Source organism: Orussus abietinus, unplaced genomic scaffold (assembly GCF_000612105.2).
Source record: "Orussus abietinus isolate OABI.00-Male unplaced genomic scaffold, Oabi_2.0 scaffold2, whole genome shotgun sequence".
Lineage (NCBI taxonomy): Eukaryota > Metazoa > Arthropoda > Insecta > Hymenoptera > Orussidae > Orussus > Orussus abietinus.
The window spans coordinates 619,439-642,432 of NW_019396012.1; the positions used below are offsets into that span (position 1 = coordinate 619,439).

Consider the following 22,994-nt stretch of genomic DNA (forward strand, 5'->3'; position numbering starts at 1 on the left):
TTTCGTTTCACGAATCGCGTTCATTTGACGATACAAATGTATATCCAAAGTACAAGTAAAAATAACAATCTCAATTCGATTTTAATCTAAAAAATTAATACCAACTCGCAGTTCTTAATTACACCCTTAAGTGTAACTCGCGACACCCCGATAGTCGCATACCGGATGATTCCAAGACACGTCAGGCGGTCAATGCTAGATGAACAGTTCCCAAACAGTCCTAGAAAAATCCCGAATCTGGCTACTGCAAGACCCCACGACACGAAGGAAAAAAAAAACCAAGTACCATCACGGATCCGCCTTCTCTCATGGAGACACTTATACACTAGCCGATTAATTACACTAAGGAGAAAGTGAGTTAGCCTTCCGATGAATATATACAACTGCGGAGTCTCCCGATCAAACGAATAGACGCGTTACATGTGCATTGTTGCCGGAAATCAGGTACAAAGGCAGACGTGACTTGACGTTTACGGTGTACGAGCTAAGAAGAAACAACGCGATTGTTCTTATGGTACCGACTAAACGAACGCATATCCATGTTGCTCTCCGTCACCTAGCATTGATGTAGCCTGGAGAAGAGACCGTCCTTCCACTAACGTCGCCCGTACGAGATTGCGCGTACTCCCTTAACGAGTAGTAAACTATAAAGTTTTATTGATAGCTAGCACGTCGCGCATCATCATGTTCCTGAGTGTCCACAGGGCGTTAACCACGTTCCCGTGGTTGCCAACGCCATTTCCGAGCCACTCGGCAGGTAGTTTCGTCACTTCCGGAATCTGCGTGTTCTCAGAGGTGGCGTTCATCTGTTTGTCCCAGTTTGATATGTAGCGATTCTCCACGTTCAGGCCCTCGATGTACCTAAGAACCAATCGCGAGATGCATGAAAATACCCTAAATTAGGTAGATTCTTGAATCCACCCCCTCAATTACCTCAAGTACGCATCTGAATGTAGCACGCGACTAGGTCGAGGTGGAACAGCGACGAACATGGGCTCCGGTTGCTTAACAATAGGTACAATGCTGGTTTGGGTAGCGGCCGCTGAAGTTTCTAAGAAAAAATGAGGTACAAGGACGTGCTCGGCGTAACGTGGGTTAGTGGATCCTCCGGAGACGAGCTGGACAAAATGGGGACTTAATCCGGTAATCGGCAATATCCCACAAAAACGGCAGTCAACCAGGCAAGACACCTCGCACGTAATTACCACGCACTGCCTAGAAGAGCTCCTCTACCTTACGTTGAAGAGCCTTGCCTAGAGCCTTGCTTAGAAGAGCTCCCCTACCTAAAGTTGACCACTTTGCCCAGCTGATCCCATATTATGGAAAGTCGATCGGAGTTTGTAAAGCCACCATTGGTTGACCTCGAATGACTTACCCGTCTCCATGGGTGGCAGGACGGTAGGTCCCTTCGAGGCTACGTAATTCCTGGAATGAGGTAAGAATCTTATTGAAATTAGGTGCAATTGTCCGGGACCATCGCGAGTCGTACGGGCTAATCCCTCGACTTACTTGCTGCGCTCCGCGGGAGGAATAACGCGTCCGTTTCCTTTCAGGATGTGGACCTCCTTGACGTGCCTGGCTAGTCTCTGTACACTCGGGAAGGGAGGAACCGACTTCTTCATGCGTCCACAGCCACGCCACTGGCATTGGTACTCGACATCTGAAAAGGAACCTTCGGTTACCTCCAAATTCAGTCATCAAATCCCTGGACTATACCTCGACCGGGACACCCTGAAGTGCGTATATTTACCGCTAGGGGCACTGGCAAAGTAGTTCTGGACATGTCCGTTTTGCTCGGCGATACAGTGATCGATGCAGTCGGTCATGTCCTCGAATTGCCAGTCGCAATTGTCCCAGCAGCACTCGTAGACATGATCCGGAGAGCCTAAGCCCGATCCGGAGTTGCCCTTAATCTGTCCGCCGTCCTCGTTCATCTTCACCGCCCTCTCTTCCCAGGCTTGCTTCTCGCCAGCCGGCAGCTTCCTCCACTGAAACGTGATTTACAATCTGACTTATATCGCGGCCCCTCGGGTCCGACTCGGAAGGCTTTTTCAAGAGCTTTATCCGCACCCCTTTCCACGAGCGAATCGGGGAATCAGGTGAACCAACCGCTACCCCCTAAAGGTCGATTCGTCCCCTATACGAGACGTATCGGTTACAGCACTTGCCGGTGTTCATACCCTGAACACCGTTAACAGTGGCATTGAAACGCATCTTACAATGTTCCCTCGAAATGCCACCGGCACGTGTCGGAGCCTATACGCATCGGATATGGTGAATCAACCTTAAGGCGACGCTAAAGTGGCACCTAAGGGATAGATCAATCGCTATGACGCTTTTATCCAAACAGGTTCGGCCGAATCGTTCGAAATTTCGCCACGCGAATATGCAGGCCCCGCGGAAGGTCCCGCCACCCTTGAGACATCATGTTTCATCCATTCAAAAATGTTTGCAATCAAATTGAAGAGACAAAAATGAAATTTCACGGGTGTCGGGACCTTTTTCAGGGTCTCCATATTAATCTGGTGGATTTTCACGAGATTCGGTGCACCCAGATCGAAGAAAAGCTTCATAAAAGGACCCCTCGGATGGCACTTTCGTGCCGCCTTAATGCTCGCCGTGCGGAAAGGTCTGACATTAGGGGGTGGCCGCCTAGAATAAAACCTGATGAGCTTCAAAGAGGATTCGTCCGGGATTAATTCTACTTTGGGGGAATTCCTTATCTCGAGGGGGGTGAAGAGAGAAAAATAATAATAATAACAATAACAAATGAGAGAAGCATTTTAATGAAGTGGCGAAGGTAATGGCATTGCGTGGCTCGGTTCATACTTGACTGTGTCGCTTCCAAGCCCGACCAGGATTGCAGAAAGGAAAAAGAACGCCTAAGTGCCGTTTCCTCGCCGATCTCGCGACGTTCCGATAGCCCGGATAGGTTTTCGCACCTTTCAACGATCCCAACGAACTTACTTTACGAGGGCCCCGGGGTTAAAAAATTCGAAACAAAGGACCTGGCCGAGGTTGGAAGTTAACGAGTTAACGTGTGCCTTTCGTGATACGCATTTCCAGATTAACACCAACGCACCGGTATGGCGATACGACCCCTAAAGTGCAGTCCACGTGAGATATAATCCCTTAAGGTGAAGTGAAACCCTCCTCTAATCAATCGATTCGAATGACACGTTTTTTTTTTTTTTTAAGGGCGAATACTACAATTTAGAATGCTCTAATAATCAAGAAACTTACATTTAAACGGGATAAAGGCAAAAAACAGTGTCCTACAAGCTTCCGTCAATATAAATACGAACGTCGATAACGTAGGCATTTAGAAGAATCTCTTTTGCCGACGTCGATTAAATTTCACGATGGGTTTCACTTCACCTTAAATGTTAATAAAACACCGTATGAGTATATTCACGTGTGATAACTGTCACGGCTACATTAATCCACATAGAGGCCAAGGTTGGAAGTTAACAAGTTAACGAGTTAACGTGTTCCTCTGTGACACATTTCCTGGATAACACCAACGCATCGGCATGACGAAGGCGACCCCTGCACTGAGAAAAACGATTAGTTGACCAAAACAAATATATACTCTTCACATACATATTACTTAACTCATATATAACGGTAAAGACAATTATTTCGTCGAGAAGAAAAATTGACGTCGATTTAAAATAATTCTCTTTAGCCAATCCGACACATTTCTTCGAGTCAACCTTTTCTTTCTTTCTCAGTGTAAGGAGCAGTCCACGTGAGAAATGATCCGTTAAACGTCATAAAGAATAAAAAAATAAAATAAGAAAATCCTAAACCGTGTAAATATATGTATATTCACATGTAACAACTGCCACGGCTGTATTAATCCACACAGAGGCGTAAGGAAAAATCCTCAAAGAAACCCCCGAAGACTCCTCCTCTTTGCAAGCTCCGGCTACGCAGACAATAAAACGAAATGGGGGAACCAAGAGTGAAAAAAGAAATAAGTACCTCGTTGCCAACAATTCTGCTAATCTCCCCGAAGGACGAGTCAGGATTGTTTTGCGTAATCTGCGTGCGCATTTTACTCGAATACAAAATATAGCCCGTAACTAATTTCTTACCCGTCGGTTTCTAAACAGAAGAGAAAACACAAATTATAACCTCTCGCCTCCGCGTCTGCGAGCGAGCATCGCTTTTTCGGCGCTCCTTCTTTAACGGCGCGTAAAAAAGGGACACGCCTCGACGCACCGCGTGCACGCGTCTAACCGTCGATAGCTAGACACTGATAAAGGGTGATACAAAGTGTGTGTGTGTACTGATATATATATACATACAAGTCATACCCAAATTATAAAATCCGGCTCCTTGTTAAAATAAAAAATAAAAAAAAATAAAAAAACACCCAGCCGTTTTATAAAACACAGCCAGATGGTCAAATCTTCGTTTGCTTAGCTTTAATAAGAAACTCGGTAGAGTTTCACGCCAAATACATGTATGTACTAGCGCGAAACACTGACCTAGTCATTATCTGCGATGTTTACCCTGGTGCAGAGGTTTAACAATCCGGCTAGACGGTTTATAAAACATTAAGTTTTAAAGGTCTTAGGCCAACATTGTCGAACTCATTGAATTGCCTGCATTACATCCCGATTGAATTATTTCGGAGTCATTTCATAAGAAGCGTCCCTCTCTACGATAATTTTATAAAACATCTCCATCCTCCTCGTTCGCCTTATAACGCTTCGATCGACAAGCATTAAGGAAAAAAAAAAAAAAAAATGGCTGTGTACAGGACAGCTCTGTTTAAAATTCACTCACGTAATCTCCTCGCACGATCGATCAGACATCACGTGGATATCCATTCTAAACTGAGTTAACGCGTTTTAGAAAATAACAGAGACGCTTCAGCCGGATACGACAAACCAGGCGGCAAAATAACGAGTTCGACAATGGGACTTTTAATCTCTCGGCCGTTCCCGAAAACGCCGCAATCCGTTTAATAAAATCTCTCACCGTATGGTAAAACAAAGCAAAGTGAACGAAGATCCAATCACCGGTCCGCGTTTCGCAAAACGGCGATGCGTTTTCCAATAATCCGGATCCCACAACGTGTCTAGGTCATTGTGCAAAGAGAGAGAAAAAAAAATAGAGTCTGGACTGAGAGCAAGAGAGGAAAAAAAAAGAAAGAGAGGGCGACGTGAGAGATCAAAAAAGTGTACCGAGGAACGTAAGAGATGACCAAAAAAAAAAAAGGAATAAAGAAGGAAGTCTCTCTCGGCGGTGCATCGACACAAGGTGTGTGGTGTGTATATATATATATTTCGCTGGCATATTTCTCTGCAAAATGAGGCCAAATCAAATTCGAACTCGAGTGAACTGAAATCATATAAAGTAAAAAAACTGTATGGTAATAAAGGTGGAGGTCAGGTAGAGAGAGAGAGAGAGAGAGAGTGAGCGAGGGGAAAACCTCTGGAAGCGAACGAGTTGTAACTACGTGGTCCACGGCAAGGCCTACCTTCTTGGATGATACAGGTGTCTGAGCATTGGAGAGCACCGGTTGAGCTTCCGTAGATCCCACGGACGGTGGACCGCCAGCATCCATGCTGTCCTCACCCGCACCTACTCCTACTCCCACGCCTAATCCCGCTCCCATGCCTAGCACATCGGGATCCAGCTTCGGTAGCAACGGGGATGCGTCCTACACCATGTGCCTCACGTTACGTAGCGCTCTCTCTCTCTTTAAGGTGTACCGAAAAGACCGACTAAAGAACGCTCCCGCGATATCGTTCGTTTGCCATGTGGCGAGCCCGACTCAATGATCCCGGCAAAGCCAAATCTAAGCCCACCGATGGACAAGGCCTGTATCTCTTAACGCCGATTCAAACATGATCCTGTATAAACCGTGAAGTATCCATGCACGTCCGTACAGAGGATTCGCAAAAAGCGCGGTGGTCATCGGAGGTCGGGATACATCAAGAAGTAATGACCCTTTCAGTCGAGGACCTCTGAGGGATCGCGCCAGTTCTTGACGGAGAGAGGAGTATCATATATAAAAAAAAGGAAGCGCAAGTGGAAGTCGTAAGAGAAGAGAGAGATATGAAATTCGCTATGTTAGGCAGAGAGATAACCGCTGTTGGAAGTACATCTTCTCGGTAATTCCGGATGTCGAAATGACATTTTCCATGTATACTAAGGACAAACTGAGTCTGGAGTTAACGCGAGATGTTGGAGAGAACCGATGTATTGGTTTTCCCCTTACCGGAGATACGAAAGGAGCGACTGTTGCCCCGGTGTCGAGGATCACTGACGGCATACCGACCCTGGCACGGACGGGCATGGATACGGATAAGAAAGTGCATGGGTATATTAATATAAATCCGAGGTGTTAAATGTTATACCCCTCGGTACACGGAATCGTCACGGGCCCTGTACGGATGTGTCTGAATCGGCCTTTATACATTGATACGTACGACTGGGTACCGAGGTAAGTGGCGTAATCGACATATCATAGTAATCGAAGTATCGTTCAAGATATCACAATCGACCAAGGAGGTAGTGCAGAATTGGGTGGTACTGTAAAATTTCATAACATGGATTCCAAAGCGAGCTGGCATTGAAATTCATATTACAAGCTTCAGCATTACCATCAAGCTTCTGTCTTATCTTATAGTAAATCGATTGTGAGCGATACTTATAAGGTCATGAAGGAAGGAAAGAGCGGCGCAACCACAGGGTGGAGGAAAGGAAAACGGTGGAGGTGTGTCCGATAGGGTGGAGTCGTAGGACTCTTCGAATTTGTAATCGACGTGACCACGTTGAGACGTAGCGACATCTTTATCGTAGACTGATAGCAGAAGAGGAGGTGGCTGGTGGTCAATGGAGGGATGTACCGAAATTACGCCACTGTCCTTGGGCTTCCAACTCGTCCTAGATACATCCTCCGAGTCGAGGGTCACCGGAACGGCAAAGATTCTGTCCGACTCGAAGCTTTCGGTTGCCTGATCGACCAAGGAGCGATACCACTCGAAGCTTCACCAAGGACTACTTCGAAGGAAGCTTTATCTCAGCGATAAACATAGGAGACGACCGGGCTCATACCTCTATTTTAGCATTAAAAGACGTCTTCTATCTATAGTCTTTAACCCATTCACTGCCAACTACGAGATACCTCGTAGTAAGCGTTTGTACCAAGACTGCCTCTAAATTTTCCTGCCAGTGAATGGGTTGAATGGCTAAAAGACCCCTCTTAACATTAAATGTGAGACACGTGTACAAGCTTTATACTATGAAGCATCGTACTGGGCAAATTACAGTAATTTATAAAATTAGTTAAAGAAAAAAAATATATATAAAAAATAAATAAAAATAAAGAAATAAAAAGAAATGAAAGCTTTCGAATTCTTGCTACCTGAGTATTTGACGTTTATTGAGTAAATTGCTATTTATCGAAGAACTATCACCTTACGGCTTCTATTACCGAGTACATTTGTTGATAGATAAAATGAAACGACTGGTTAAATCGACGTTGTTTAGTCGATCGACTCGGAGGATCGCTCCTTTTAGATCAGGTGGCCGAGGCGAACAACGCCTTCGTAAACTGGAAAAGTATATCCTGATCTATCTAGTTACACGAAGGTGTAATTGTATATAAGTTGTACGTAACACGTAGTCTTTATCCCACTTTCGAATAACATACAAATGACTGTTTCTACTATCCCGGATATATATATTTATATATATCCGTCAGAGGTATTTATCAAGTCAAAGAGTAGTAAGTATCCGAGTGATGTACAGAGGACAATGCACGGGCCCTCGTCAGGGTACATTACGGTAAACATGGAAGCGAATACATATGCTCCGAACTTGAAATCTTTCCACTGTGTTATGCCTATCGATAAACCCAACAGGTGCTCTGAAGTTCAGTCTTGCTTACAACTCGACAACTAGTCACAACTAAATGGTTACAACAAAACCAGGTAAATTAAGAAAAAGAAAAAAAAAAGAAGAGAAACAATGTTGCAAAGGAGGGATATAACAGAAAGAAAAATGTGAATATGCCGGCATAAAAAACAAGGTACATGCACGAACACAGACTAACACAGTCTGATATTACTGGCGAGAGCGACGCGCGGTTCTGAGGATTTCGATTAACCGTGTTGAATAGATGACAGCTGTCAATCGTAATGTGCCAATTGTATGAATCGAAATGGTATAAGGTTGCCACGCTTAGCTACTTCCTTCGGTACTGACTTACTGCGAACAATGCGCGATGACGTGAGGCTTCTATATTAGTCTGTGCATTACATACAAGAAACATGCGCAGATTTTTACAGTGCTTCATTAGTGACATGATGGTAGAAAGGACGTAATTAGTAATTACCATTTCAAAGTGAGCTGTTGTAGGCACGACGGATTTCGTTTGGGCTTGAGACTGAGCCACGTCACTTGGTACCTATAACACACACAACACATGCAAAGCGAATGTAGCGGAGTTACCACTTAATTAAGCTCTCCTTTGCGACAAAATTAATTAAAATGAATATTATATCATTGCTCATGGCATTAGCCCAATTCTATTTAAATAGTATAATCACTGGTGTTATTGCTTACTCGATGCAATATAAATTGGAGTTTTACCGCATTCCAAGGAACGCATTACGTTTGAAATGATGTACTTTACATAAAAATGTCGTTAAGAGATATCCCAATAATCCAAGAAAAACTCACCTTAGCAGGATTAATGGGTCTGCGGAAGAAATAGATTTCGTCATCCGTCACGGCAGAAGAGTGGTTAAACTTCTTCAATCCTTCGGTGCCAAGTTTCTTCATGAGGTTTTTACTCTCGTCATATGTGGACTCACAAATGAAGACATCGTCTTCAGGGATCTCTGTCGGTCGACCTAAACGCGATTATTAGAGATTTTTTTTATTATAAACTTTATAAAGTTACTCCAGTTGAATTAATGTCATGGAATTAATGAATTCAAATAGTAATATCGTCTTACTGCACACGTATTCGCCATAGTCCAGTACTGCACACTTTCCGACAATGGCAACAATAGGATGAGTTCCTTCGACGGTGGACAAGAACATTTCTTGCTTGTAGAACAACTTCGTAGGCGTATGAGGGACTTCTGATGGAGTTAACAGGAAAGGACCCTTGAAGTAGCACTTCCCACTAGCAAAAAATAAACAGTTCGTATTTTTTCTCTATATTACTTTCTTCATTACTTTAGTATTGAAATTAAAAGACACATTGGAAGTGATCCAAAACCAGATTAGAATAGAATTTTTTATCTAATCAGAAACAAAAGTTAAGATACAACGGTCGCTTACTCTTTTGTTGACCACAGCGAATCTATTTGTGCAATTTGTTGTCTGCCTCCATCAGTTGCAACATATACGAAGTCTCCGGTTTTCACAGTTCCCGCACATGTATTATACTGTTCATAATACGAATTGTCAGAGTCCTCCTGACTGAACAGTATCACGTTCTGCAAGTTTAGAAAGATTAGATAAGCCACCTGATAACGGCCACACTTTATAGCGATTCATTGATCTAATTTGATTAAACCGTTTAGAATTTCTGCATTAAATTGTTCATATCACATAACTTACAGGTCTCTCTTTCTCTATGAGTTTCTCTCCTTCTTCTAGCTCAGCAATTTCTTCCTTATGTTTTTCCAGTCGTTCCTTATAGACTGAAATGACACGTTTAGGTTCTAGAGGCTTCTCTCTTTGAACCAATTTTAAATGATCAGGGTCAAAATTCCACACTTTGATTTTCTTGAATGCTCTTGCTTTCGTAGAGTACCGAGATTCACATACATATACATCCTTTTCGGGAAATCCATCAGGTTGCATTCTAAAGTAGTCTTTAACACTTAAAACGCAACATCTTCCTGCTACCTTTGCCAAAGGTACTGCTACGTGCGCATCGCTTTTAAATAATTCCTTATCTAGGAACTTTCTAGATGCAACATGGTATGTTTCACTAGGACGATAGAACAGATTTCCATATAACATTTGTTGTCCTTCAGCATTGGTCCACAAACGTTCTATAAGAACAACACTGTACTCCATTCCTCGCTCTGTAGGTTCTATGTATGCAAAATCGCCAGCTCTGTATACTTCTTGATTAAAACTCATGGATCCTCCATTTTCCGTAATATTACCACTACTGGAATTACTAGTACCAGCTCCTTCCTAAAGAAACAAAATAAGATAAATATATATAAACATATTAAAATTTATTTATTTAAAATTAAATACAATTTTTAAATACTCACTTTAGATTCGCTCCCATCGCAACTTTCATCCTCAGTTGGTAAGGCTGCTTCTTGTTGAAGTTTTACGCGTTTGAGTTCTGCAACTTGGGCGGACAGATCCAAAAGGGTGTAATTAAGAGCCGGTGAATGCAACAGGTCTCCTCCACGAGTAGCTTCATCTCGCGTACGGAGAAAGAATGCCTGAAGTTCAACGCTATCCTCAAAAGGTTGAGAATCCGTTCGGGAAAGTTTACGAGCTCTCTCAAGGCATGTGAAAACATCTTCTTGAAATCTATCTAGCCTCTTGTAAGCACCCCTGTCCAATCTTCTTTTAATGAGATCCAGTGATAAGCCTCGTACCCTGTTGATTGCATCAACGTCAATATGATTACATTCTTAATTAAGTTTTTATTAAAATAAAACAAATCCTTACTTTTTGCCATCTACTATGTCATGCTCAGGAAGTTCAGCCATAGAATCAGAGTAACAGCGTCCCTCCTCATCTTGATGATTGTATAAGGCTGTGAATATTGTTGCCAACAGTTCCTGAACCGCAGCAGATACATCAGGGACACTTTCCTCATCCTCGCTTAATTGCAATTTAGTTTGAAGTACTAACCGTTGTAATATTAAGGCATCCTGAAAAATAATAATTATTAATATATGACTATAATTAATAACTGCCAGATTTCCTTTATAAATATAAAAAATAAAACGACCTATGAGAACACTGTAAGAAACCATGCATAATTTCAACAAATCGTACGAATAATGATCTTAGAAAGAATGAGAATTAATAAAATTTGTTTACTTCGGTTTTGTATCTTTTATACTTTTTTATCACCCCATGATCTAAATCTTTATCTTTCACGAGTCGGACATAGCATGATCGAATTTTTAAGGATTCTCGTAAACTCGGGTTAATTGAATCACAATTATTAACAGCCAAAGAACGATTAGTTTTAGGTGAAGCACAATTAATCACTTGCACATCCATATTTACTGAGTGTAGTAAATTATGAGTATCAAGGGTGTTGACAAAAGAATGGCCAACAGATGAAAATCATCCCTCTGGGCATTTCGATTTCTGCACAAGATGCGCGCGTGTTTAAAGAATACATCGAAATCGTTACGTATATTTCGTTCGAAATTTGACACTATTTTTACTGAGCTTCTGCATCTTCCGTGGAACCGACAAGAAGCTTGATGAAGCTCGACGAAACGTTAGAGGCACGCGTAACCTCAAAATTCCACCCGACTAATCACCCCCTCAAAGTCTCCATGCTTTCGCGGGAAATTTGAAATGCGAATAAATTTTGTACAGATCACTGCATGCACCCTTCGTAGTGCTGATTTATGCCTGCTCATTTGCAATAGTGGGAATCAGCAAAATAGGATCACGTATATAAATATGTTTGTGGATTTCTTACTCGTTCTACATAGATACATCATGCAAATATTTCTATGGAACGTACGGTACAAAGAAATATAGTAAATTCATCTTTATAGTTATAACAAAATGACGATCGGATTTAGAGAGATTATTTACGAATTTATTGATTAGTTTAAAATGTAGGTCGAGTCTTGTAGAGAAATTGAGAATACAAACCTTATAAATCTGCGAATCTGGCTCATTATATTTACAGGCGTTATCAAACATTAATATGAAATCTGATACTATCTCTTCCAGACTCTCGTAACCATTATTCTTCAAGGTGGATGCGATTTTTTCCATGTTCATTGGTTGTTTAATAACTTCGTAATAGTCAGGATATTCGTTCTTATTTGGCAGTTTCATGAATATCAAAGACAATTGCCTTCCTTTCACATCTCGGAAGTCCTTTATCGTGTCGTACATTGTGCGTAACTTTTGCATATGCAACGGCACCACTTTTTTCGGTCTCCTGTATTATTTATTTATTATTCCTACCTTGCATTTCAAGCACTAACTTAAAGTTACGTGAAATCGTAATATGCATACCCAACATTTCTTGTTGGTGTAGACGCAGTTGACTTTACTGGTTTCACTGGCTCCGGTAACGGACCCAATTCTTTCACCTTATCCATTAGTACCTTCTCTAAAGTATTCGCATCTTCATAAATAAGCGAACCTTCTTCGTTGTATTGCCGACAATTGTTAAACATTAACTAAATAGATAAAAGGAGACAATAAGGTACCGATCTACTACTTAGCTTAAGCAAGTTATGTGTATGAGATATACTGGATTACAGAACTGTATCAATATGTACATGTTAATATATAAGAAAAGGAATATCCACGATACCTTAAAATCTTGGATCAATTCATTTTCACTCTGATACTTTTCAGCTTTGATATTAGCTTCGATACCTAGCATGTCAATAGGTTCTGCAATTACTTGATAATAGTCTGGATATAATTTTTTAGATGGTTTTTCCATGAACATCAACATTGGTTGTCGGCCATCTTCACACTATACAGTTGCAAAATTCGTTACATGGACTGATTCCGATGAATACATTACAATTTGGAATTACTTACGACGTATTCTATGACGCATTTGACTAGAGCATGTAACCTCTTCTTTAAAGGTATATTATCTTTATATTTCCCTCGAGTTAGTAAGTTAGAGGCTCGTTTAATGAGTTTAGGCTGTTGTGAATTATTTTCTGATTCACTCTCAGATTCAGAGTCCTATAAGACAAGATGTAATCATAATTAATTAGCTAGATATTTTTAGCATCATCAGAAAACAATATATGCATACCTGATCAAACTCAAGTAATTCCTGTACCTTTTCTTGCATTAACTTTTGCAATTTCACAGCACACTGCCAAAAAAGCCAGAATTATAAATTATCTTAAAATGAACTGTGTGGATTTAGACATTAAGATATTAATAATGTACCTTATATAATCTAGAAGTGTGAATGTTGTATTTTTTCGCATTTTCAAACATTATATTCATATCGCCTGCCACTTCACTAACAGTGCCATATTCTCCTTTCTGTAAAATCACTTAGTGTTACAAACATATTATAACGCAGCTTACTAAATATATCCTTTATAACTGTATGAACAGACCTTTATTTTGGTACGAATTTGCAACAGTGATATTGGATTCTTTATCATTTTATAGTAATCAGGATACAGACGCTTGGACGGCAGTTTCCAAAAATACTCGCTCATTCGTATACCTGTAAGTTTGATTTTCAGTAACAGTTCAATACAATATCATAAACAGTCCTTTTAAAATGTTAAAAGAACTAATAAATATCTCAGAGAATATTTACCTTGGTTATTAGGCGCAGTTCTAATAGTTTGGAATAATTGCCATTGAGGATTATCAGACTCTTCAGTTTCAGCAGTGTCTTCTTCTTCGTCGTCACTTTCTTCGTCTTCATCTGGCAATGTTGCTGTTTGAGCGATTAAAGCTTGCGCTACTCCACGACTGCCCCTTTTGCTTCTAGTAGAAGGAGCTGTAGACGACATTTTCGACATGTTGCCTCCAGATCCTGAGTCTTGTTTCTTCGCAGCAGCAACAATAATTTTCTTCAGCAGCTTAGCATCTTTGTAAATTTGAGAACCAGGTTCATTAAACTGGCAGGCATTCCGACACATGAGCATCAAATCCTTTTCCATGTCTGAAAGAGATCCGTAGGCACTCTCTTGAATTTTTTTTGCTATAGTCTTGAGATCCACTGGATTTTCAATAACGTCATAATATTCTGGATACAACTACAACAATTCAAAGTTAATACTGGCCAAGTGTAATCAACATATTATAAGCAACTGAAGCATACCTTTTTAGATGGCTTTAGTTGAAACATTGTATGTAAAGGTCTGTTATTATCTATGGGGTCTGTAGCTGTCATAACAGCCGTAAACAAGTCTTCATAAGGTTGCATTGATTCTTCATCTGGATTTGTCGAGCTTTCAGAAGTATCCTCAATTTCCTCTTGCTTCATTGCAGCCTTCCGAGCCTAAAAAAAAAAAAATTAAAACAACGTCATTACTCGAAATGTTCAGACTCTTAAAAGATAATTAAAAGTCCAAGTAAAACAAATTTCTCACCAATCTGCCAACTTTTAATATTATTTTTCCCTTTGGTTCAGGATCTTCGTATTCTTCAGAAATTCGATTTTTTGTATTTACACATAATTCCCATAATTCAGTGGCATCCTTATACTCAGTGGATGTGCGCTAATTGTAAAAAACGAAAACTATTAGCAACTCATTCTAAAACAATAAGAACCTTGAATAGAAAATATAAAATTTGAAGTTAAAAGCATACCATATAAAAAGCCTTAGCATTATTAACCATCAGTTGAATGTCAGATGCTAAATCATCCATGTCACGATACTCATCAGTTTTGAGTTTTTGTTGAACCTTCAGAAGATCTATAGGATTGGACACAACTTCGTAATAGCCTGGTTCTTGCCGTCTCTTAGGCACACGAATAAATGCATCACAAAGGAGAGATCCATCTTCCTTCTTTTGGTTGCGAAGGATATCATATAATTGTTGACAAAGGTCACTCTGTCCAATAATAAGAATTTATTAACACAGATAATCTAAATGATTTGTCACCGCAGTAAGGTAAAGGGTAACTATAATTACAGGATCAAGTTTCTTTCGTCTCTTCGTAGGTTCAGGCTGGACTTCTTCCGAATCATCTTCCGTGCCACGACTGGCCACAGAAGATGTCCTACGCCGTTTGTTCATTCTGGATTATCTGAAAACAATGACAGAAGCATAAAGTTTATACAAATCAACGACACTAAACGGATTTTTGTAACTCCACATTATCATTGAATTAAAATCCTCCGTTATGGCTTTTCTTTCCAAACACGTAATACACTTTACATGCATGTATCGCAATACTTCTCGTACATGTGTACGTTATGCTTCAATATCAAAACATTTCCTCCAAGTGAACATTCAAGAGCCTTACATGTTCAACTTCCGTCACCGAGTTCCCAGTAACAAAACCAGTGGTATTAACTGCAGGTCCTTGTGTCCAATCTTGTGATGGAAAAACATACTAAAGTCATACTGCTGCACCTGACTGTAGCCGCCATGATAACTCGCTAACACTGTACACTACCATTCAAGGCGAAAGAATGCCGAGGAATATGGTCGAGGCCGAGCTGTCTTCTACTCAAAATTGTGCTCCAGCTCCGCGACGGTCTGTGTACAATCGGGTCTCCTCGCAAAATCTACTCAACCCCGTAGAAATATTGATTTTCAACTAAAATTTGCCGCCATGACGCAGCTCGCCCCGCTGACGGCGAGCTCCCAGAATTCCCGAATTCTTGTGCAATTACTAACGACCTACACACGCCACTGTACTCTCGGCTTCTCACCTGTTTTACGGATTTGCCTGCATTCGCGCTTGTAGACGCTTCATCTGCGCCTCGACTGGCGATACGCGTGGCCCGATAAGGCGTTCACCCTTATCTAAAATTCGCGGCGACACACAACCAGGCCGACGCCATGCCGCGAGTTTATAATTCGACCAAAGTCGACGAATCGGTTCACGAGAGCAGGGAGGGGTGATCCAAGATGGCGGCCAATATGGCCACCGCCATGGAGGGAATTGCGTGATTGAGGCATCTTACATAGTTTCTGTCCTGATCATCTGGCCGCTCCTATCTAAGGATGCTGCGAACAAGAAAAACGTTCTTTAACTACTGCTGAGGTAAGGAAATAAACTAGAGATATTAAAACTGTGAAGACTCGATATTAAATTCGCCTTGGACGAATGAATGTTTATCAGGCAGTGAGATAAAACCGATTTAAGCTTCCATAGGAGATAAACAAACTAAAGATTTTGCATCAACCATCTTCAGTTGGTATTTTTATCCATAATGAATGAGGTTATCCACAGAGGTACATATTCTGTTTGAAAGGTAACCAGAACCGGGTTTATCAGTAGTGTATTACTTTACCGATTCAGGTAGAAGCTGCAAATTCCTACTATGAATTGTTTGCAGCTTATTTAATAAGAAAGTTGAATATTAAAATTCTATAAATCAGTAATTTGTATAATTTGATAGTATAGGACGAGAAGAACTTATGTTAAGAATATTTGAAGTTTCTATAGTGTAAAAATGCAGTATTTGGTAGCAATCAGATATATATTTCTTTACAGATTTCGATAAATGTAAATATTTATAAACTAAATGAAAGTTCACACTACATTTAAGAATAATACTGATTTATAGCCAGTTAACGCAAAAAGGAGTTTGGGGGAGCAGATTTCACAATTGTATTAACTGTCGTTTATGTACAAATGTTTACATGGCAGTACAGGGAACTGTTTAAAGAATTCTAGAAAGCTTACTAGGTTATTTCAACACACGGAATTGGATTAAAGTGGAAGCATCGGTTCAATTGCAGCACCGATTTCTATGTTTAATACACGATACAATAATTTATAGTGGATTTAGTTTTTAAATTAGAATACGATCTAAGCTCTTGTCTGACGTGCACACCTATTAGCAATATTGTCAAATTTCTTTAAAACAAACTCGTGTCGGGTTGAAATTGAATACAATACGGATACAAATTTTCGTAAATAAAATAGAACCTCTTCAAAAGTGGCAGTAAACATTGTTCGTCTAATCGACGTACCTTGTACTCTTTCTGGTCGGTAGACAAAGAAAAATTAGGCGAATCATAGAGATTAGATATTCAGTTAAATAGTTTATAAAACATGTCTAGGTAAATTAATATTTAAATAGTTATAAAAATCTAGTTAAGTTTAATAGAGTTGTGAATACACTCGGACGAATTCAAGCTCCAACAATACACGCAGATCCATCGAACAATCAGATTCCTTAAGTTATAGACATTAAAAATTAGAATACTATATTATTATACGCTGACTATCAAATGGCTGTTAAATAAGTACACGTTTTCTTCATGCATAAACTGTAATAAGAACAGGCCGCATAGTAGAATTATTGCGTTACCTAATGGGAATTAAACTAATTTAAATTAAGTCATCTAATAGTAGGGTCGAGACTCAGAAACGCCTCGTTCGCTTCAACTTGACTTTATTCGGCCTTCAGCTGGAAATTCAAATACGCAAATTAAGCCTTTAACGAATATATAATTCCTTCTTTTCGACGGTTATATTAATTAGGAAGCAAACGAAAGAAATCGAGCTTATCCGAAAGAAGTCCAAGTTAAGTAGGCGCACGAAAGCTGTTGTTAATCTTAATTAAGAGACTTAAATTAAAATAGAAACTAGGAAGAAACGCCTTTTCTTAAGTGGATCCACGCGTTCGCGTTAGAAGCGCTCTAAGATTCAGGAATAAATACAACGTTTACGTGATTCTCTAAGCCGGCGCGCAACTATTTCGAAATCCACGTAAACGGACGGTAAAATTAAAACTACGCGGATATAATGTTAAATCTACGACTTTTATAACACGTAGAAGGAGCTTTTGCTCTTGTGACTTCGTTGCTGGTAACGTAATTCCAGTAATCGTCCTTTCGATTAAAGTCTAAACCGTAAAGCTCGTACTTCCGCGACATTCGATTAGCACAACGTACGATAATTCTGTATTTTCCGATGAGAGCGAAGAAATGCGGATGTAATTACAGAAATAATAGTAACGCGGAACGTAATATCTAATTCTTAGTGGAAATTATTACACCTTTTACGAAATAGCAGAAATAGCCAAAGAATACTGAATATGAAAATACATTATGATTGTACTCATATTTTCTTCCCACCTCCGTTAAACATTTTTCGTCGTATGAAATTGAACAAAACCATTTGAAAACTATATTTAAGGCATACGTCAAAGAATTACACGGGTCTCACATTGAACCTATTAGAAATTCTTGATAGGAAACGCGCTTTTCAAAGGCACCGTAACCAGTTTGCTATGACAACCAAAAGAAACGCAATACAGGTAATAATTAAACGTGTATTGAATATAGCCTCTAAATAGTTTCGCTTATTTTCATAACGTTTTCAATGAAACACTCAATCTTTGCGATTTGACTTAAAAAACTGCAATTTTAAATCAGGTTTTCTCCATACGCAATGAGCGCGACTGGTTTGACATAACAGTTTGGATTTCACATCATGCCTCTAATTCGCATTTCTCCTCCTCGGGATAGTAAAAAAGGCAAGTGCACTCGGTAGCTTTCATCGATGATAGTTTTCGAGCTACGTTTCCTTGAGCGGAAAGACAAATTGCCGCCTCTACGTGAAACCGGAAAGAAAAACTGTATCTCTTAACCAGAAGGCAATAATTAGAGAATCTAATGTTTTCCATCAACGTGATATTAATTTTTCTCAAACGGATGAGAGTAACAACTAAACCCTCCGTAACGCCATAAGGTGCATGAAGTCACATACCCGTACATCGACATTTTTTAAGCCTTTTTTTATTTTTCCGGCAAAAATTTCCTTGATATAGCTTCTCATGGGTGTACCATTCCTTTGTAACCAAGGGCTCCGTTTGTAAATTTTAAATTCAATGTATCTGTTCATAAATTCTAATTTATAAGCAAATAGTATATCAGAAGGTTACTATTTGCAAATTTCACGTTATATCGGTTTGGCTTGGAGAACAAATTGGAGTACAGAGGCTTAATTGAATTTTAATCCGCTTTTGGACATTCACGGAAACGTAGCTGTTCGAGTCGAAATTTTAATCCTTTAAAGCTGCATAATCCAAGTAAGACCTCTTTTGATCCTACTTTAAGCCCACAAATAGAAAAAGTGGAGATATCTGCCACTTTTGAGGTCTAAAGTAGGACTTTAATCATATAAAAGAATATCGTGTCGAAACCCATTTAAGGGGATGCGAAAGTGGCATTTAAAGGGCCTATCGTTCGTTAAACTTTTCTCCTCACTGAAGATACCGAATCGTTTCAAACTTTACAACATGAATATCGAGGCTGCAAGGAAGCTCCTGACACCCATGAAATTGCATTATTTATAAAAGATTTTTTAAATATCCATAGGACCTTCCTCATAGCCTCCGTATTTACATTGTAAAGTTGGAAACGATTCAGCAGATCCGGTTCAGACAAAAGTTTTCTTAAACGAGATCCTTGGATGTCCCTTTAACGTCACCTTAAGACCTGCAATTTGAGGTTCTAAGTAAGATAAAAATGTCGACTCGGGTGGATCGATCCGTCCAGTATGGGGATCATCGGAATCAGCTGTTCAAGTGACCGTAATTGATCGTCGTATCAAAGATGGCGGAAGTCCTCGAGCTATGGCCATAAAAGTAGACTAAACGCGCAGTCTTTAAGGAAGCTCTCATATCTCCCAGTCGGACTCGTTCTCACGCGGTTGTCGCGGTTTGCTCTTCGCCTTCTTCGCCTTGGTGGCTGTCGCCTTCTTCTTCTTCGGCTTCGGCGAGATCTCGCAGCTGCATCCGCTCCGCACCTTGATGTAATCCAAGGTCCAGGTGGAACCGCCCGGACCCCCCGTGCTTCCAGGGAATGCCGGAAAATGGTGTTCCCGGTGATGATGCCTTCGGTGCTCTTCCGTGCCGGCCTGAAGAAAACGCTAAGCGTAATTACACGTCGCCCTTAATCCTGCGAAACACCTGACCCAGACGGCGAAATAATGTCCCTAGGGTATCCCGAGAATATTCCGGGACCTCCCTATTTTTTTTTTCCCCTTCTGTTCTCAAAAGTGTGGATCTCGTTGCGTAATATCAGAGAATAATGACTTGACTCAAATGATGCGATAGCTTCGTGTACTAAGGAAGCGAAACGCGATGCTTGGTACTGGTCTACTTCTTATCGAGGGAAGTACTGAGAGAATGGAATTTATAAATATATATTGGGTGTATTACCTTCGATCCAAGGTTCCTAACGATGGCGTACGAGTAGGAGAACTTCTGCACGCATCTCGACTGGTTGCTGAGCTTGCGATCGATGAACCGACAAGGTTTGTCCAGCACGTCGGGTCTACAGGAGTACTCGAAGAACCTCTGCGCGTTGTCGCCATCCCTGTAGAGCTCCACGTACATGTCATTGCGATTTCTACCGCCGACCGGCTCCACCATCTCCTCGATCGACGGACAACAGTCGACGGCGACGCCTTCTTCGCCAGCCTCCTGGCGCAGGACCATCTGCATCTCCCGGTACGTCATGCGTTTGCCCGCCGTGTCCTCCAGCGGCACCGTCCTGGGGCAACGAGTGGTTTAACGATCTCCTTCGATGAAAAGCGAGGCCGATATTCTGCGGTAATACGTGCTCACTCACCAGCGAGAGATGTGTCCTCTGAAAGGGTGTTCCCGAGGTCTGCGAGACGAGAAGGATACCGTGAGGTTGTTGGCGGCAGCAAGCCGCGGGCACAGGACTGCGGTCAGACAAACCACCTGAGGACAGATCCAGGGGAACTTTATGAATCACTGGGTGCAATTCGTGGGATTTATTTTGCACTCTGCGAGTACGTTTGTTGTATCCGAACCGACGATATGTATATAAGTTTATTGTCGGCAGTAGTAAGCGGTGGGCACATGATTATGGTCAGACAAACCACCTGAGGAGAAATCCAGGGGAACTTTGTGAATTACTGAGTACACTTCGTGGGATTTATTTTGCGCTCTGCTAGATCCAGAGAAATTTCGTGAATTACTGGGTAAACTTTAAGGGCTCTATTCTTCAATCGTTTATTCGTGGTTAACATGGCGCGCAATTTCAGACAGTACATATTAGAAGGATTTCATTTTACCGATAACCATTAAATTTCTCGGCGTCTTTCAAATCGCCTTAAGATCCCATGGATCATTTTTAGATAGAACAAAATGGACCCCTGGTTATAGAGTACAAATGTACCGGAGCTCTGATCCTCCTTTTTTCTTTTTTCAATTTTATTACCACACTGCCTTTAATGCGCTCGCTTGTCCTTCTTTAACGTTCTAAAAATCCTTTCGGATGGGCCGTAACTCGCGAGAATTGACACCTTATTTGCAGGTATAAACGTAAAGGGCGTGAGATCAGTCGTACCATTCGCCCAAGCGAAACGAGTAGAAATCGGTACGGAGCGGAGTAATAAACCACGGCATTAGTCACGGCGAGCTCGATGACCGGCGAGAGGGTGCTGCCCCGAGTACAGAGGCGAAAACATTAATTCGACTTATAATTTTTATGCAAAACAGGCCCCGGGGTCGTAGTGTCCTACGCACGGGGGGCCTCGCCGCGACGCGGCTCCGATTTAATTGCCGGGTATAACTCGTCGCCAGAAACGGGATCTTAGGTTAATTCGCCTTTCTGGGATTTATACCGGGCCGTAAGGCCCGGGAAGAGGGGCCTTCGGGCCCAGGGTACATCTAACGATGTAACCGCCACTTACGATCCGCTTATAATAGTACGTTGCATCGAATGCGTGTCACCTCGTGCTAACTAAACGGAGGAAGATATACCGCCGCGGCTGCAGCTAGGCGCTTTCTTTATCACGCAAAACACCCTATAAATGCGCGCGTAAAATGGTTCAATTTATCCAACACTTCACAAAAGATTACCGGAGAGGCATTGAAGTATAAGATATCGCGTTATTTCGATCGAGGCATTCAGGAAAAAATTTCATCCATCCAATCTGACGTACGCGTTTCGCAATTTTTATATTGCTTTTACACCCTGAATAAAAAGAAATAAATATTTTGTTAATTCGAGGAATATTTAGAATTTATTTGAATCAAGTAATTATTCTTCGAATTAATCAAATATATTCTTTGGTACTATTCGNTTTATTTGAGTCAAGTAATTATTCTTCGAATTAACGAAATATTTCTTTGGTACCATTCAAAGAAATATTTCTTAGGTTCAATGAATTCTTCTTTTTTTTTTTTCCTCGGTGCAAAGCTTCTTATTTTACGGTTGGCAACCAATTTATTAGATACACTAGGGTTTAAAAAAGGTTATTGTTTCAAATCGATCATAGTGGAATTTTAACAGGTGTAACTAATAATTCAGCCGACCGTCAGCTTACTTGTGTGTATCCGACGAGAATTCCTACCGAGTTTCTTCATGAGACTTTAAAAATAATTTTATCAAGTTAAAACATAATTTAACTCGACTGCATTATCGGCGACGGGAGTTTTTCGAGTCTCTCTCGATTCCTGCTTACGACACTTGTCGAAATAATTTGACTGCTTGATTTTCGAGCCCGTTTTTGTAGGATAGGCGCACGCCTTTACGTCTCTTATGCACGTGAGCCTTTTTCGAGATGTCGAAGGCATCTTCTTCGAGGTGGTGGTGACGCAACTGAGGAAGATAGAGATCCAGGAACGCGATGTGTGGTCCTTCGTGAGGGGATCCACCGGATTCAAATACGATCACCGAGTCGGGACGCACGGGTGGCATCGTTTAATTACGTACACACCCTGCAAGAAGATGGCTTCATTAAGCCCCGGTAGGATTATCTCTCGAAGCGTCCCGTTTCCATAAATCTTTGCGTCTCGATTTTGCACTTTGCCGATGAGTTTGCGTCCCGTTCACCTTGTGGACCTCTCTCGAGAACTCGGAATTCACAAGTCGAGTTGTAGAAGACAGGGACGAGGTTTTCGATCGCTATGCAAAAAAGCCGCATTAGCCTAATTAAATGGCACGAATGATGTGGGGAGATAACACCGGTAACTCGAAATTAATAAGGAATAACGCGCAGAAGAAATTACTTCGATCATTCGACTCTGGTTCTAAGACAATATACCGTGAGATAAAATATTAGTTAACTGAAACAAATATAATTCGCTGAATCATATATGATTGCAAGAAGCAAT

At 40.9% G+C, this 22,994-nt stretch overlaps 2 protein-coding genes across 14 annotated transcripts in view; both read right to left on the minus strand.

The window, feature by feature from the left end:
- LOC105700497 (protein polybromo-1) lies at nt 1-15,732 on the minus strand. 12 transcript variants are annotated; one of them, XM_023434526.1, is made up of 28 exons: nt 15,594-15,732; nt 15,182-15,446; nt 14,848-14,962; nt 14,521-14,766; nt 14,301-14,429; nt 14,030-14,209; nt 13,520-13,964; nt 13,311-13,423; nt 13,135-13,233; nt 12,995-13,057; nt 12,769-12,921; nt 12,533-12,700; nt 12,229-12,395; nt 11,857-12,151; nt 10,681-10,886; nt 10,269-10,608; nt 9,598-10,185; nt 9,316-9,473; nt 8,985-9,157; nt 8,707-8,879; nt 8,360-8,431; nt 5,495-5,677; nt 3,988-4,110; nt 1,751-1,988; nt 1,510-1,672; nt 1,376-1,443; nt 934-1,051; nt 1-861 (listed from the first exon to the last, which is right to left on the minus strand). In XM_023434526.1, the coding sequence occupies exons 3-28, from the start codon at nt 14,950-14,952 to the stop codon at nt 645-647; spliced, it is 4,983 nt and encodes a 1,660-aa protein (XP_023290294.1). In that variant the 5' UTR covers nt 14,953-14,962; nt 15,182-15,446; nt 15,594-15,732; the 3' UTR covers nt 1-644. The 12 variants fall into 12 exon arrangements, with proteins under 12 accessions (XP_023290294.1, XP_023290295.1, XP_023290296.1 ...); XM_023434527.1 differs by having other exon boundaries at nt 15,182-15,252; nt 15,335-15,732; XM_023434528.1 differs by lacking the exon at nt 15,182-15,446.
- Nucleotides 15,733-19,196: 3,464 nt separating this feature from the next.
- The window catches only part of LOC105700460, an 81,248-nt gene continuing 77,450 nt past the window's right edge, over nt 19,197-22,994 (minus strand). For both annotated transcript variants that reach the window (XM_012426293.1, XM_023434575.1), the window contains 3 exons: nt 20,476-20,591; nt 20,064-20,397; nt 19,197-19,759 (listed from right to left, as the gene is read on the minus strand). In XM_012426293.1, the coding sequence (XP_012281716.1) occupies nt 19,520-19,759; nt 20,064-20,397; nt 20,476-20,591 (690 nt within the window). In that variant the 3' untranslated portion in view covers nt 19,197-19,519. The remainder of the gene's footprint in view (nt 19,760-20,063; nt 20,398-20,475; nt 20,592-22,994) is intronic.

What these genes read in the sequence shown, in the direction of transcription:
- LOC105700497 (XM_023434528.1), bottom strand. Translation starts at nt 14,952, where the DNA reads ATGAACAAACGGCGTAGGACATCTTCTGTGGCCAGTCGTGGCACGGAA. An exon ending in GCGATGGGAGCGAATCTAAA is followed by an intron (nt 10,186 to 10,268) that starts GTGAGTATTTAA and finishes TTGTTTCTTTAG; the next exon opens with GAAGGAGCTGGTACTAGTAA. An exon ending in GACCCATTAATCCTGCTAAG is followed by an intron (nt 8,432 to 8,706) that starts GTGAGTTTTTCT and finishes TGTGTGTTATAG; the next exon opens with GTACCAAGTGACGTGGCTCA.